This window comes from Rhinopithecus roxellana, chromosome 1 (assembly GCF_007565055.1).
Source record: "Rhinopithecus roxellana isolate Shanxi Qingling chromosome 1, ASM756505v1, whole genome shotgun sequence".
NCBI lineage: Eukaryota > Metazoa > Chordata > Mammalia > Primates > Cercopithecidae > Rhinopithecus > Rhinopithecus roxellana.
The window spans coordinates 57,513,573-57,526,246 of record NC_044549.1 but is presented as its reverse complement, the minus strand read 5'-3'; the positions used below and the strand labels follow the sequence as shown (position 1 = coordinate 57,526,246).

General features: G+C 54.6%; 3 protein-coding genes across 8 annotated transcripts in view; 1 reads left to right on the top strand and 2 right to left on the bottom strand.

Moving 5' to 3' along the window:
• Positions 1–1,820: 1,820 nt before the first annotated feature.
• Positions 1,821–4,094, top strand: NDUFAF3 (NADH:ubiquinone oxidoreductase complex assembly factor 3). 2 transcript variants are annotated; one of them, XM_010370077.2, is made up of 5 exons: positions 1,821–3,029; positions 3,153–3,345; positions 3,507–3,573; positions 3,681–3,781; positions 3,862–4,094. In XM_010370077.2, exons 1-5 carry the CDS (start codon positions 2,953–2,955, stop codon positions 3,976–3,978), a joined length of 555 nt encoding a protein of 184 aa, XP_010368379.1. In that variant the 5' UTR covers positions 1,821–2,952; the 3' UTR covers positions 3,979–4,094. The 2 variants fall into 2 exon arrangements, with proteins under 2 accessions (XP_010368379.1, XP_010368386.1); XM_010370084.2 differs by having other exon boundaries at positions 2,449–2,594.
• A 391-nt stretch (positions 4,095–4,485) lies between these two features.
• On the bottom strand, positions 4,486–10,754 carry IMPDH2 (inosine monophosphate dehydrogenase 2). 2 transcript variants are annotated; one of them, XM_030913685.1, is made up of 14 exons: positions 10,378–10,754; positions 9,863–9,870; positions 9,536–9,637; positions 9,355–9,429; positions 8,806–9,012; positions 7,684–7,771; positions 7,411–7,610; positions 7,243–7,333; positions 7,048–7,143; positions 5,898–6,041; positions 5,670–5,814; positions 5,433–5,576; positions 5,269–5,352; positions 4,486–5,178 (listed from the first exon to the last, which is right to left on the bottom strand). In XM_030913685.1, exons 1-14 carry the CDS (start codon positions 10,430–10,432, stop codon positions 5,157–5,159), a joined length of 1,461 nt encoding a protein of 486 aa, XP_030769545.1. In that variant the 5' UTR covers positions 10,433–10,754; the 3' UTR covers positions 4,486–5,156. The 2 variants fall into 2 exon arrangements, with proteins under 2 accessions (XP_030769545.1, XP_010368372.1); XM_010370070.2 differs by having other exon boundaries at positions 5,105–5,178; positions 9,863–9,911.
• A 72-nt stretch (positions 10,755–10,826) lies between these two features.
• Positions 10,827–12,674, bottom strand: part of QRICH1 (glutamine rich 1) — a 67,224-nt gene continuing 65,376 nt past the window's right edge. For all 4 annotated transcript variants that reach the window (XM_010370050.2, XM_010370041.2, XM_030913557.1 and 1 more), the window contains one exon: positions 10,827–11,769. In XM_010370050.2, the coding sequence (XP_010368352.1) occupies positions 11,577–11,769 (193 nt within the window). In that variant the 3' untranslated portion in view covers positions 10,827–11,576. The remainder of the gene's footprint in view (positions 11,770–12,674) is intronic.

Genomic DNA, 12,674 nt, shown 5'->3' with positions numbered 1-12,674 from the left:
ACAGGCGCCCGCCGCCACCCCGGCTAATTTTTGTATTTTTAGTAGAGACGTGTTTCGCCATGTTGGCCTGGCTGGTCTCCAACCCCTGACTTCGTGATCTGCCCGCCTTGGCCTCCGAAAGTGCTGGGATTACAGGCGTCAGCCACTGCGCCCAGCCCGGGTCGTCTTTATGCCCAATACATGCGCACTCGATACAATTGCCAGTTTTCTTCTCTTGATACCTGAGAAATTACAACCATCATGATGCCTTCCAGAATGACCAGCTTTTTTTTTTTTTTTTTTTTTTGAGACGGAGTTTCGCTCCTGTTGCCCAGGCTGGAGTGCCGTGGTGCGATCTTGGCTTACCGCAACCTCCCCCTCCCGGGTTCAAGTGATTCTCCTGCCTCAGTCTCCCAAGTAGCTGGGATTACAGGCATGTGCCACCACGCCCGGCTACTTTTGTATTTTTAATATTTTTAATAGAGACAGGGTTTCTCCAAGTTTGTCAAGCCTCGAACTCCCGACCTCAGGTGATCCGCCTGCCTCGGCCTCCCAAAGTGCTAGGATCACAGGCGTGAGCCCCTGCGCCCGGCCCAGAATGACCAGCTTTTAATGTGACTCTGACTCCTTTAACCTGGTGTGCTTTAATAAGGATCCTTACGCTTCCTGTTTTAGGCAACAGCCATTTACAGGCCAACCAAATAATGCGACCATAAGAAGTAGAAAAATAGGCCTCAGTTGGAATATCTTGCTCCTCTACCAATAGGAAAGCTTTTCCTTTCTCCCACAAAGGTTCCCAAAAGTTTTCATTTCACTGTAACATACTCACCCCCCACCCCACCCCCATTCCTTTTAATAGAGAAGCTAACTCAGTACAGAGTTGGGAAATCCGTAGAGCAGGGAAACCCAGGGGCAGGAAAAGCTTGTTGGCAAGGCCCTTTTCTGGGCCAGGGCTGAGGCCCTGCTGGGAGGCGCCGAAAGAGCCCTGGGCGGACACGACATTCCCGATGGCTTCTCGGGGGCCCACTCAACGGGAGTGATCGTGTCATTCCAAAGCGCTTTCCATTCTGAAGGTGCATAACTGGAGACAACTGCTTAGCAGGGTTGGGAACCCTCGGCCAAACTGAGGACTTTAGATACTCTCATCCACGAAGACGGTTGGGGTGGTTTTTCCCCAGGAAGTAGAGGGCTATCTTTAGCGAAATGCGGGCTGAGGCAGCCCTCGGGGACTCACTACCATTGCATTCCTACCCGGAGGTCCTGGGTCCACCCTCCCTCGCCAGTGCTCCCCAGGGCTCCAGAGATGGCCACCAGCGTCGGCTCTCCCACCTCTACACCCATCACCTCCAGCCTGAGGGCGCACCTGAGAGGAACTGAGACCCAAGCGGCTCAGTAAATTATGTCTGGGGGTCAGGGGCACCCCATCTGGGCCAGGGCGCTGCTCAGGCAGGAGAGCAGGGGACGAAATCCAAGCGCAGCTGGAATGCTCTGGAGACAACAGCTGCTTTTGGGATTCCGTTGCCCGCTGTCCAGCCGTTGGCGGGGGGCGGGGGAGCTCCTGCCCCCAGGTCACTCGCCCTGGGGCCACATCAGAACCCGCCCATCCCCAGTCCCAGGAGGAAGACCCGGGAGTAGGCTGTGAAACCGAGTCTAGAGGGAACAAGACGCTCACCTGGGCCCCAGAACAATAGAAGGGGAGGTGGGGGCCTCCCCTGGGACCGGGTCCCGATCCGGATTAGATCCGAGGGGCAGGATTAGCCCTGTTGGTCCCACGAAGCCTGCCTGGGCCACTGGTGCGGTGACGGTGGTGGGGCGGGCTTCGGAATCCGCCAGGAGGGAAGCGCGCCCGTGGGGCCGGAGAGGAAGTAAACCCGCGCGTCCGCCTTGGGGACACCCCCGCGCTCGTGGCCTTTGTCCGGTGACGCTGCCAGCGCCCAGAGCACCAGGAGCCGAAGGGGTCCACAGAGCAGCAGCGGGACCCCCGGAAACCCATTGCGACCGGCCCCAGGGGACCCACCACCAGGCCCCGACTGTGCCGAGCTTCCCGCTCGCTCGGCCCCGCGGGTAGCGAACGCGACAATGTTCCCCTGAGGCCACGACAGAGCCGGCGTGCCGAGATGCCCAAACCCCGCGCGGGCGCCAGCGACTCTCGCGCCAGTAGGCCCTTGACTTGGATCAAGACGGGGCACGGGGGACTCCCAGGAACGCGAGCAGAGTGAACGAGGACAAGGTGATGCTCCACGCGCTTCTACTTCAAGTCTGGTCCGGTTCGGCCTGGTCTGGCCCAGCCGAACGGTCACCCCAACACTACCACAGCTTGCCCTTCCGCTTGCTCTGGCTGCCCGCAGACTTGGAGCCATTTTTAAGGAGAAACCATCTGGCCACGCCCCCTGGAGCACCTGAGAAGCCAATCCACGCTCGGCCACGCCCCTCTCCGCGGGCGGTGGAGAGGCCAACGGTCGCGCGGGTGGCGGTTAGGGCGGGCGTGCTTCGGCGCTGAGCCGGAGAAACTTGAGTCGGCTGCCCCGCCCACGGTGCCCGAAGCCCCAAAGGCTGGGATTAGGGGCTAGAAGTCTGGCACCGACCGCCTGGCCAGGTGTTCGGGACACGACTAGGTGGGCGACCGCCCCGCCCCGGGAGCGCGGCTTAATAGCTGAGAGCCCGGGGGCCAGGCCGCGGCTGCGGCCCAGGCAACGCCCTGAGGGCGGCCACGCTACCAGGTGTTCCACTCCCCTGGGACTGTGGGCAAGGGCCCGGGACGGGGAGGGCGGCAGGTGCTGACACGAGCTGCGCTGGAGGTCGGGGAACTCGGCCTCCTCGGACAGGTGACACTCGCCTGCTGGGCCGGCGGAGCTGTGCGGTGCCCTCCGGGACGCAGGGGGCGCTGCAGCCTCGCTGGGTCAGGCTCCGCAGGGCCCCGCCAACCTGGTGACTAACGGCGCCGGTGACGACTTCGCCGCGCGTAGGTCAGCTATGGCCACCGCTTTTGCGCTGCGTAGCTTGTATCGAGCGCGACCCTCGTTGCGCTGTCCGCCCGTTGAGCTTCCCTGGTGAGCCTGGACCCCGCGCCCTCGACCATCCCTCCCCTAGGGCCGACGACAGCCAGCCCGGCACCTTCCGGCCTTTCGGGCAGCGCAGCCCGGCCCCACGCCCCTGACCCTTTTCCTCCGCAGGGCCCCGCGGCGCGGGCATCGACTCTCGCCGGCGGATGACGAGCTGTATCAGCGGACTCACATCTCTCTGCTGCAACGCGAGGCCGCTCAGGCCATGTACATCGACAGCTACAACAGCCGCGGCTTCATGATAAACGGAAACCGCGTGCTCGGGCCCTGCGCTCTGCTCCCGCACTCGGTGGTGCAGTGGAACGTGAGTCCTGGCCCGCAGTGAGGAAACTGAGGCCCAGAGTCACAGGCCCTCACCCTGCTTGTGTCCCTGCAAACTTGGCTTTCCTCTGTCTCCTGTAGTGGATGGAGGTGGGGAGAGGCTGCGTGGATTTGTCGTATTAAATGTGCCTCCTCCCTGCACAGGTGGGATCCCACCAGGACATCACCGAAGAAAGCTTTTCCCTCTTCTGGATGCTGGAGCCCCGGATAGGTACTGGGGGAGGGGAGGGAGAACAGAGGTATTCTGGGCCCCAAAAGGCGACCCCACCCCAGCCTCTCAACAGAACCGTAGACTAGCCACACTCTCCCTTCCCCTAGAGATTGTTGTGGTGGGGACTGGAGACCGGACCGAAAGGCTGCAGCCCCAGGTGCTTCAAGCCATGAGGCAGCGGGGCATTGCTGTGGAAGTGCAGGACACGGTGAGTCCCGGGAGTGGGGCATGCTGCGGGGAGCACAGACCGGAACGCTAGACAGGCTGATGCTGGCCTTTTCTTTGCAGCCCAATGCCTGTGCCACCTTCAACTTCCTGTGTCATGAAGGCCGAGTAACCGGAGCTGCTCTCATCCCTCCACCAGGAGGGACTTCACTCAAACCTTTGGGCCAAGCTGCTCAATGAACCACCATGAACTGTCCTGCTGACTGCACTCTGCCAGACTTCCCAATGGTTTCACTCTTATCTACCCTTTGGCACTTACCTTGCTTATCAACATAATAATTTATACACTTCTCCCATTTTGTATCAGGTGTGTTGCTGGCCAGGAGCTGTCTCACTGGGCTCTTGGAGGGGAATGTGAGGAAACCAAGGAGTCACTTTTTTATCTAGATTACTTAGGATTCCTTAGTTTTTCAGAAGCCAGGTAGTAGTATGTTTACCTGTTCTAGACCTACTTCCTCACATGCAGAGTTGAGAGGACTTCAATGACTTTTCTCACAAAATAGCTGACTTTATTTTTTTGAGATGGAGTCTGGCTCTGCCGCCCAGGCTGCAGTGCAGTGGCGTGATCTTGGCCCACTACAACCTCCACCTCCAGGATTCAAGCGATTCTCCTGCCTCAGCCTCCTGAGTAGCTGGGATTACAGGCCCCTACCACCATACCCGGCTTTTTTTTTTTTTTTTCTTTTTTGAAGAGGAGTCTCGCTCTTTCGCAGGGTGGAGTGCAGTCACGCAGTCTCAGCTCACTGCAACCTCCCCCTCCCAGGTTCCAGTGATTCTCCCACCTCAGCCTCCTGAGTATTTGGGACTACAGGTATGCGTCACCATGCCCAGCTAATCTTTGTATTTTTAGTAGAGATGGGGTTTTACCATGTTGGCCAGGATGGTCTCGAACTCCTGACCTCGAGTGATATGCCCACCTCCCAAAGTGCTGGGATTACAGGTGTGAGCCAACATGCATGGCCGAGAGAGATTCAAGTTAGGGAATATTTATGTGTCTTCACCTGGTCCTATATGGCCAAGCTATAGGCTAGCAGGATGCCCTGTGTATGCCAGTCCCAGGGATTGTTCTTTGACCCTTTGACCCCTCGGGAGCCAGAGTCAGATGCTCAGTGTGAGACTGAAACCCCAGGAGCCACAGCTGGTCAGAGCTGTTTTGTGAGCAGCCTCAGGAAGAACTTTTTGAACCTGGAACACATTTATCTCAGGGCCTGAGGCTCCCCCTGGAAATGAGGGTGCTGTGTTTGTGTGCATCTGTGGTAGTGGCAGCTACACAGCCCCACCTGTCTGGTGAAAGATCAGGCATCACTTTTTTCTTTCTAAATTTTTATTGAAAAAACCGAGGTGTGCTGGATCCCTGTTCAGAAAAGTCGCTTCTCATACCTGCAGGCAGAAGGACCACCTGTGAGGTGAGGGCAGGAGAAAGGAGGCATGAAGCATGGCAGAGGCCCCACCAAGGACAGGGTGACTTACGAATGGAGGCTATGGACACCACCTTCCACCTGGGCTGAGGACGTTCTCTTCTCAAACTTAAGCTCCCCAGAGTACATCATGGCTCTGAAGAGGGGCAGAGGTCAAATATGGGTAGCTGGCCCTGGACCAGCGCCTCTACCCATGTCCCAGCTTCCCAAGCTCACCGGACTTGGGTCAAGCTCTTGGCACCAATGTCCTGGCATGAGTGTTGGATGCCAGCAATCAGGTAAGGGACAAATTTGTGGATGGACCCTTTGTCCTGCACAGCACCAGACACCCCCTGGGCCACTTTGATCTTGTCAGCTTCACTGCAGGGACAGGCAGAGACACAGGCAAGGTCACAGCAGAGATGAGACTGTCAGTGTAGGATTAGGGTGAGGTAACTGGCTTGCCTGTCCCACCTGAAATATCTGTTCTGGCTGCTGAGGTGCTTGTCCATGGCATCAAGAGAACCCATACCGCGATATTTCTTTAGCCGGATCCCATCGGAAAAGAAGTACTCACCAGGGGCCTCAGTGGTGGCAGCCAAGAGAGAGCCCATCATGACTGTGGACAGATGGAGTGCTGGGTTAAAGCCTAAGCAGCACTGGGGAGACGTCCCACTGGCCTTCATGGGTACTGGGCCTTACCTGTGGAAGCCCCAAGGGCCAAGGCTTTTGCAATATGACCCACATTTTGGATTCCTCCATCAGCGATGACTGGAACACCAAAGCGCCGTGCATACTCTGACACCTTGTACACTGCTGTTGCTTGGGGCCGCCCACAGGCCAACACTGTTGAGATGGAGGAACACATGGGTGGATAGGGTTAATGGGGACAGGCAGTGGACCCTGTGGCCACATTTAACACCCAGGAGCTTTTGGCTGCATCTGCATCAGGACTGCAGCTTGGATGAGGAAGAGATGTGTCTGGGATGGCTGCTACCCCATGTGCCTTAAATAGTACAAACTGCTGTGCTGCCCTCTACTCACCCCCATGTGCACGTGCATGTGTGCAGTGCCCAGGACAGCCTCAGGCACATGCAGTCTTAGCAGCCGGGAAAGCCCCCGACCGTGCAGTTAGTCCCCAGAGGCACTGAAGTCAGGCCCAGCCCTTCCTGAATGGTGGGCAGCTCAGGCAAGGTTAAGGGCAGTGGTTGTGTGGGAGAGCAGGTTGTGGTGTGGAACAGGCAATGGTTGTGTGGAAGAGCAAAGGAGTTGGTCCCTGAGCCATGCCTACTGCAGAAGATGTGGGCAGGAAAGGGCCTGCCTAGGAAAGAAAGTCCTGCCCTATCAGCACCCCAGGAGGAAGAGGGGAGCTATGTTCTTGAGCACCCCCCCACAAACCATGGTCTGTGAATCAGTTGGCCCTGCCCACCCATCAGCACCACAAACCCCGGGAGCTACAGCTACGTCAACCAAGCAGCCGGGCAGTGGGCAGCTGGGCCGCGCCAGTGGGCCGGGTTGGACTTACTATAGCAACCCGTGACAGTAGAAGGGCATTTGGGGCTGTGGGACTTTATGTCTGGAGGGATCTTGGGAGCCACTAAATAAAACAAACAGACCAGAGTTAAGAGAAGGTGCAGAGCAGGAGCAAGAAGGCCAGGCTAGGCAAGGGAGTGGCAGGTGAGGGATGACAAGACCTTGTCTTGCTTCCAGCCATGTCACCCATCCAAGAGGTCAGTTTGGCCCCAGGATTGCCCCTATTGGCGGACACTTGTTCCCATAAGAGTGCTTGGCTCCAAGGTATGTGGGGCCTGAAACTGGGGTCTCTGTGGGCCCTATCAAAGTATATTCTTACCTTCCTGGGTAATGCAGATGGAGCCACTTCCCATGCCCACCCGCAGGGCATCCACACCTGCATCAATGAGGTTCTTGGCCTGGGCAGCAGTGACCACTAAGGTGAATGAAAGGAAAACATTCAGGTGAAGGTTAAGGTGGGAGCCCAGCTTATCCACTCCTACCACACATCCCTCAGGGCACACTCTTGTCTTACCATTGCCTCCAATGACTTGGAGATTGAGGTATTTCTCTTTGATGTACTTGATCATATTGATCTGGAAGATGGAATTTCCCTGGGAAGAGTCCTGGGACAGGAACTAAGTCTCAGACTGTGATGTGGCAGCTGCCCCTATTGCCCCAACCCACCTGTGTAGCAGCTCACCAAAACCACTACATCCACACCAGCCTGGGCGAGCAAGTCCAGCCTATACTTGTCATCTTCATGAGTGCCAATGGCTGCCCCACACAGCAGCTGTTTCTTGGCATCTTTGGAGGCTAGTGGGTAGTCCCGATTCTTCTTCAGGTCTGTCCGGGCAATGATGGCCACAAGCTCATCATCTTCATTTACAATGGGCAACTTTCCTGTGGTCAGGGCAGGACATGGATCAGGACCCTGAGCATTAGTTCCAGGCCCTTTCCCAGCTCTAGGACTTACCCTTCTTGCTGCGCTGCAAAATTTCGTTTGCCTCCTTCAGTGTGATGCCTGCAGGGGCTACCACCAAGTCTTCCCTCTTTGTCATTATCTACGGAGGAGGTGAGATGTGAAGGGCCAGTCATCAACTATGGTCAGTCAACTCTTTTTTTCTTTCCTTCCCAAGTAGCTGGGATTACAGGCAGGTGCCACCACACCCAACTAACTTTTTTTTGTTTTGTTTTGTTTTGAGACGGAGTCTCGCTCTGTCGCCCAGGCTGGAGTGCAGTGGCCAGATCTCAGCTCACTGCAAGCTCCGCCTCCCGGGTTTACACCATTCTCCTGCCTCAGCCTCCCGAGTAACTGGGACTACAGGTGCCCGCCACCTCGCCCGGCTAGTTTTTTGTATTTTTTAGTAGAGACGGGGTTTCACCGTGTTAGCCAGGATGGTCTCGATCTCCTGACCTCGTGATCTGCCCACCTTGGCCCCCCAAAGTGCTGGGATTACAGGCTTGAGCCACCGCGCCTGGCCAATTTTTTGTATTTTTAGTAGAGACAGGGTTTCACCATGTTGGCCAGGCTGGTCTTGAACTCCTAACCTCGTGATTCGCCTGCCTTGGCCTCCCAAAGTGCTGAGATTACAGGGGTAAGCCACTGTGCCTGGCCTATGGCCAGTCACCTCTACATGCCCTGCCTAATTCAGAGGTGAAGTTCTATGGACCACCACGTTCATACATTCAAACCCAAATCACCCTTCCTCAAGGGAGCCCAATAGTTCCTAAGCAGTATGGTATTAAATGAGGGATGAGTAGAAAGGACAACATGGCACAGGGAGCAGCCTCTTACACTATGGAATAAAGAGGACCACCCAGGAACAATGGCAAGAAAATGAGGGCAGACCTCGAGCACTGCCCCTACCTTAGGGGTTTAAAAAAACAAAGCATGAATACTAGCAAGCATTTGGGCAGTTTGAAAGCCTCTGGTGGAGAAAGGATGCAGAAACCCAATGAAGGAGTCAGAAACTTGGCCTGACATTCCTCTTTCCTAGAGGGGAGAGGCTATCAGAGATGTCATACAGACAACAGAAACCTCTTGTCTTCAACCTGGGCTGCCAGAGCTTGGATCTACTCTGCCAGTGGCACCCACCTCTTCCAATAAACAGTCATGTTCCTCCTCTTTGAGAAAATCAATATCCCTGGAGGAGATGATGCCCACCAAGCGGCTCCCCATCCGGCCTGTGTCTGTGATTGGGATACCGCAGAAACCATGCCGGGCCTTGGCCTCAAAAACATCCCGCACACGATCCTTGGGACTGAGGACCACAGGGTCTGTGATGAATCCCTGTTCGTATTTCTGGAAAGGGATGGTGAGAAAGGGTATCGCATCTTTGAACTACTTTCATCAGGCTCTTGATCTGAAGCATGGGGTCTCTGCTTAATGCTCCCTTTGGCAGTGCCACAAGACCAAATCACACCAACACATCTTAGAGGAGACATGGGTAGGCTGGAGGTACAGTCCACCTGGTCTATTGCTGCTGCTTTAAGAAACAGAATCTCAGGGTCTTCTCAGTAACTGAACCCCATGGTGGGAAAAAAGAATACTAAATTAATAGAATAAACCCCTACTCCCACCCCACCCCACCCCACCTCAGTGCAATTCCCAGGAGTGCTTGCTAATGATCTTTGCCCTTCTGACCTTCACTTTCCGAACTTCATTGGCCTGGAATTCAGGTGTACAGTTGTGGTGGATGAAGCCAATACCACCTGTAAGCTACAGGATAAAAAGAGAAATACTAAGTGACAAGAGGCAGGACTGGATGCCTTTGGGGAAAGGCGATGGCGTCCTTGCTCCTTCCCCCACACCCCATGGGGCTCACCGCCATTGCTATGGCCATCCCAGCCTCTGTGACTGTGTCCATGGGAGAGGAAACCAGTGGGGTCTTAAGGGTGATTTTCTTGGTCAGAGCAGAAGTCAGGTCCTGAGGAGACAAAGGTCAACCAGTGTGGGAAAGCATCTCTTACTCCTCAAGGTGTTACTGAGTCCCCCACAAAAAGGCACTTTTGTATGACCTGCATGCTAACCAGTAACATGATCCCATAAAATCCACACCCAAGCCCAATCTGGTGAGGTAGCCCAGAGACCAGGTGACAGTAGCACCTTAGCTCACCTTGATGTTCAGGACCCAATTCCTGATCATACTTACCACCTGGTCTGCAGTGAAGTCGATGTACCCAGGGAGAATGAGAAAGTCACTGCGAGGGAAGGGAGTGAATTGGGAGTAAAGCTCTCAGGCATAGGGCAGCATGAGACTCCATCCCCATGTATCAATCAACTCGTAACCCATGTGAGCAGAGAGTGGCACTGACAGAGCCTGTGTGTCACAGACATAGTACAAGGTGGAAATGGGGACAGGGGACCTTTCATGCCACCGAGCTGTCATCGGTGCTCCTGGCACCCTAACAATTCCATGTGTCTGGAGCATGGAGTCTCCAGCCTGAAATTCCAAGCACTATTGACATGTTTCTCCGTATCCCAAGCACCGCTCCAGATGTCTCAACGTGAGCCCCGGAGGTGGGTGGCCCCCGGAGGTGGGTGGCCAATTCCCGGAACCTGTCCCCGGCGCCCACGCCCAATAAGGCTCCACGGAAGCCCCCATCTGGCCTTTTCACCCAGCATGCCGCCCCTCTCTTCGCCCAGGTGAGCCCCATAGGCCCGCACTTGTAGGTGAGGCCGTCTCCGCAGTTGAAGAGCTGCTGTGCTGTGAGTCCGTCATCTGGCACGTAGGATGTGCCCCCACTAATCAGGTAGTCGGCCATGGTCAACACAGGACACCGCCGCGTGTCTCCGAGGACCGCGCCGCAGAGACCTCTACCGTCTGGGCCGCGCCAATATAAACCAGCCGACTTCGTCACTGCGCCGCGCACGTTGCTGACGTCAGGTCGTAATACGCGCGGGCGGAACAGACCCGCTTCGCTACGGCGGGGACGGAGCTGGCGCTGAAGAAACAGCGCATGCGTACAGCACACCCTGGCCTCATCACTGAGGAGCCGATTTCGAGTCCCACCCCCCTCCCCCAGGACCCAGGCCAGTTCAATTAACAGGCAAGGCTTTACTTCCACTGTCCCGCCGGGCTCCTCCCCAAAATAAAGAGGCGTTGTTCACTAGCATGTTGAAAAGACGTGCTTGTCATTCTTAATAAACAACTAGAGTAAGAATACATTAAGAGAAACAGAGTGGTATCTTTATATGATACACAAGTGTATGTTACAAGAATTCCATCAGGCACAGGAGCCTCAGGTTTTAAGGCCTCAATGTTAGGCCAAAAAAAAAAAAAAAAAAAAAAAGCATGGTAAAGTTTTTACTTTAACATCTAAAATGTCACTTGTCATAAAGGAGGGTGCAATAGAAATTGTCTTTAATAAATCATAATTGAAGTTCCCCTCATTTTTCTTCCATTATGATGCTAAATTTATGTTTGAGCATGAAGAAAGAAAAGAACATCGTTCCCCTGTAGTCAGCAAAGTCTGTCAGCCCAGTGGAAGTCAGCTGGGGAGATTCCCTTGCAGGGTCCATTCATCATTAATTCCATCTCTCTTGAAGATGGAAAGGGGCCACATTTAACAGTCCAAGCCCTTTCCCCAGGACCCAGACAAAAATAGAGTCAGTCAGCAACTTTCTAGACATAAGATCTCAAGGAAACCCAGAGCCACCATTGGCTGAGGAGTCTGCCGCAGCAGGTTTATGAAGATGCAAAGGGGGCAAAGTTTTCTTTTACATTTTAAACAGAAGCAGCCTGAAAGGCTTCGTAACTACACCAATAAAAAAAAGAAAAAAGAAAAAATGGAGGCCTCTTCTTTAGTGTGAAAGTCTCTCTGGTTTTTCCTGGCTGCTTTCTCTTGCACTATGGCCAAGGCATCTCAGTGCATAGTGCTTGCATTGGCCACTGCGATGGCCTCCTGAATTTCTCTTATCACCAGGATCCGGGTCAGCATTTGTCCCATCTGCTCTCTGCTGATAGGCTGGACTGAGTACCAGATTGGGCTGTTGGGGGCCACCACCGGCTCAGGTGTCAGGTAAAAGGTGTCATTCCGGCCTTTCACACTCTGGGGGCTGAAGAATATGTGAATAAAAGTTGGGTACCACCAACACAACTTAAACCCTCCCACCTTGAACCTCCCAGACAGATGCTGTCTGCAAACAGTAAGGCCCCAAGGTATTGTGGCACAGCTACTGAATTCCATGCAGCCACCACGCACTACATCCTGGTCCTCCTTTGGGACTACTGCAAATCCCCCAAATGTTGGGTTGCTTCCCTTCTGCCCCTCCTTCCCACATACCAGCTGTGATCCATCACTGAATGCACCAGCCTAAGGCTCCCATGGACTCATATGAGTCCATCCTTATCTTACTTGAAGCCAACTTCACTGCTCAAAGGGTCTATCTCCAAGTCTTTGCACATGTTGTGTTTTGTTTTTTGTTTGTTTTTGAGATGGCATCTTGTCTCCAGGCTGGAGTGCAGTGGGGGTGATTTCAGCTCACTGCAACCTCCGCCTCCTTGGTTCAAGTGATTCTCCTGCTTCAGCCTCCCGAGTAGCTGGGACTATAGGCACGTGCCACCAAGCCCAGCTGATTTTTGTACTTTTAGTAGAGATGGGGTTTCGCTATGTTGGCCAGGCTGGTCTCGAACTCCTGACCTCAGGTGATCCACCCACCTTGGCCTCCCAAAGTGCTGGGATTAGAGGTGTGAGCTACTGTGCCCGGCCTCATGTTGTGTTTTCTACCCACTAATGATGGCCATTACACTGGGGCCCTTAACTTGGGTTCACTCCCCTCCCCCTAACCATGCTGTACCTCTATTAAGTACTTGGCATCCTGTATCCTCTAACAGTTATTCATCCATCCATTTAAGATTTATTTAAGGGTTACTAGTGCCAGGTCAGCACCAGGTGCTGATATTAAAAAAAAATGGGCAGCAACAGTATTTCCTACCTCATGGAGCTTACAGATAGGAGGGG